General features: G+C 37.0%; 1 protein-coding gene across 1 annotated transcript in view; it reads right to left on the bottom strand.

Moving 5' to 3' along the window:
* Positions 1-360: 360 nt before the first annotated feature.
* The window catches only part of hnrnpub (heterogeneous nuclear ribonucleoprotein Ub), a 15,494-nt gene continuing 13,053 nt past the window's right edge, over positions 361-2,801 (bottom strand). Inside the window, exon 14 of the mRNA XM_015038436.1 lies at positions 361-1,151. Within this exon, the coding sequence (XP_014893922.1) occupies positions 1,101-1,151 (51 nt within the window). The 3' untranslated portion in view covers positions 361-1,100. The remainder of the gene's footprint in view (positions 1,152-2,801) is intronic.

The raw sequence follows: 2,801 nt of genomic DNA, 5'->3' as shown, positions 1-2,801 counted from the left end.
CAAATTCTCAAAATCAGAAATGTCCTTGTTTTTTCAAAGAAAGTCTAAAGACTTGATGTTTTAGATCTAAAAAAAAAAATTGAGTTTTTGGTAGAAATTCATTTTTCTCCCATCTATAATGGCCTCAACAAGCCATCATAAGATTCAGTGCACACATACACACAAAAAATATAATTTAAAAAGAAAAAGGCATAATGGAGTATAAAATGGCTTTGCTTTGTCCTGAAAACAGCTTAGCTGAAATACTTTCTAAAATTTATTTACAGCGAGAGAACGGAAATATGCGACACTAACGTTTCGCTTTGTTTCTTCAAAGGTCATTTACTCACCTTTGACATAAATGAAAGCCATAAGCCGGGATGAATGTAAAAAAAGCAAACAAGTAGTTTATTGTAGGTCTATGATATTACAAGTTTGATGGTGGGAACAAATAAAGAAAAAAAAATCATTAATCTACCATCGTCTGTTTAACTGTTGAACATTAAAGCGCTGACATGAACAGTCTACTAACAGAAGCTGTCCTGCTTTCCTGTTTATGTCAATCGTCACATTTCTTACAGTCTGACAAGCTACAGAGAAAAAAAATATTTACAATTTGTAATAAAAAAGCAAATCAAAGCAATCACAGCACAGATAAAATGCACAACCCTGAAGAACAACAAATGGGAAAAAAAAAATAAAATAAAAAAAATCAGAAATCGCCCCACTTCTGTTTCCTGTTCCTGATTTTACAAACAATTTTTTCTAAAAGCATGTCATTTAAAAAGTGGTTGAACAGGGGGGACTTTTTTTTTTAAATGTACAACAAAGAAAATAAAATAAAAAATACCCAAACAGTGTCTGAATGAGACAGAACCCACAATCAAATATACTTTATAAAGCTCTGATTACGTTTTCTGCTTCCTGCTCTCCTCTGGTGGAATGTTCTGGATCCAGATCAAATCGTCTCGCGCTGTTTTGGAAGTTGGTGGGTTTTCGACCTTTAAAAGTGGGTTTTAGGGGAACAAAGTCAAACAGTAAAGGCGGGAGGGAGAGAGGGGATGTTCCGTGGCTAGTGGTGGGTTCTCAGTGTCAGCCACCAGTCCATAAGAACAACTGTCTTAGTAATATCCAGGCTGGTACTGCTGGCTCCAAGGTTTCTGGTTCCAGAACTGCAAAACAAAGTTTAGAGTTAAAACTGGACCAAGTCTAAAGAATGCCCCTTTCATTTCTGAAATAAATAAATAATAAATAAAATAAAATGTTGCATTAAAAACACAAACATCAATGTATTTCACGTGATAAATTAGCACAAAGTAGCTGTGAAGTGGAAGGAAACTGTATGTATTCCACTACTTGGATATCTCCATATAAAATGCAGAGCAATTTACTATATTAAGGTACATTTTCTCAGCTTTGATTCATTTTGTGGTGCCCTGAAGATGCCCGTTTCAAATGAGAGTATTATTCAGGAGAAGGATTTGTGTTTGTGACATTATGAATGCAGTTATAGCCATACAGTTACCTACAAAAGTAAGAAACAGATTGTTTTTTAATAATAATTTGTCATTACCACAAAATATTGCAATATAATTTTGAGTCCATATTGCCCAGCCCTTTATAGACCCAATGGTTCTGTAGAGAGCAGAGGTTCAACCTTCAAACGTCAGAGCAAAAAGGGGATGGTTGAGATCCAAGAAAAGTCAAAGTTAAACTCTGATCTGTCATATTGAAGTTTGTTTATAAAATGTGATGGAATAAGAAAAGCTTTAAGGGAAATAAGTGCTTTTTAGCAGCCGTTTCATTTGAACAGAACTCCAGCTGTACTAACATGACCGGACACTAGGGGGTGCACTGACTGCAGATTTATAACCCCTCACTGACTTTAAAAAGCCTGATTTTCTAATGGGCTCTTTGCGGTGTATGGTGCATGAGCGAAATACAGCGTTCTTATTCCCGCTTTGAGTTACCCTGACAGCTAGAAAACACAAAGTCGTATTTCAAACACAAATAAAGCAATACTATGAACATTGTTGTCTTCCTAATATAATGGGCTTTTAAGTTTTCATTAATTTCCAAGCGATCCTGAATTAAGAAGATGGTGGCTTGTAAATATTTGCCACTACCAGTTAGTTTGCAGCCTTCACTTCACTCCGGATCAGCCTAAAACTACCGGGGATACGGTAAATAAAGGAGCCTGCCTGAGTTATTTCCATGGAATCACTTCTATATTCACCCTGAAAAAGCGAGTATATGGGAACGAGACAGCAGACCAGAGCCAGACAGCCGAGCAACTGATCCGCCTGTACACACTGCTGTAAACACCGTCCTATTTGAGCTCATCACAAGAAACATGCAAAGGTAATAAAACGAAATAACACGGAAACATGAAGCAACACGATCATAATTTTCTAAAAGCAGCAACTTTGAACCTGAACGGTCAGCGGAACCAGATCTCTGACACCAGAGCTGCGCTACTGTTAAGCTATGAGGCTTGTTGAGCTCCGTCAGGCTTCAGAAGTAAAAAGTCCGAACCGTAACCTCCCCTAGTCTGTGACACTAACGACAATAAACACACATAATATACTTGAAAATAAGATAAAAACATTGTCCGTTAGAATGTTTAGATACTTAAATAGCACATTTTACAAGAACAATGTCCGAGAATATTGCCTACTAGCATAAGCTAACGTTAATGTTAGCCACAAAGTTTAAGTAAAACTCACCTTCGTGTCAGTGAATGTATAACGAGGCGAACATCTAAAAACATTTCTCCAGCTTGTTGGGCTTCAGATCGATGTTCATCATCAGCCCTGCAGCTC

This window comes from Poecilia latipinna, unplaced genomic scaffold (genome assembly GCF_001443285.1).
Source record: "Poecilia latipinna isolate Pla-1442-1.1 unplaced genomic scaffold, P_latipinna-1.0 Scaffold441, whole genome shotgun sequence".
NCBI lineage: Eukaryota > Metazoa > Chordata > Actinopteri > Cyprinodontiformes > Poeciliidae > Poecilia > Poecilia latipinna.
This window is presented reverse-complemented; position numbering and strand designations above follow the sequence as displayed.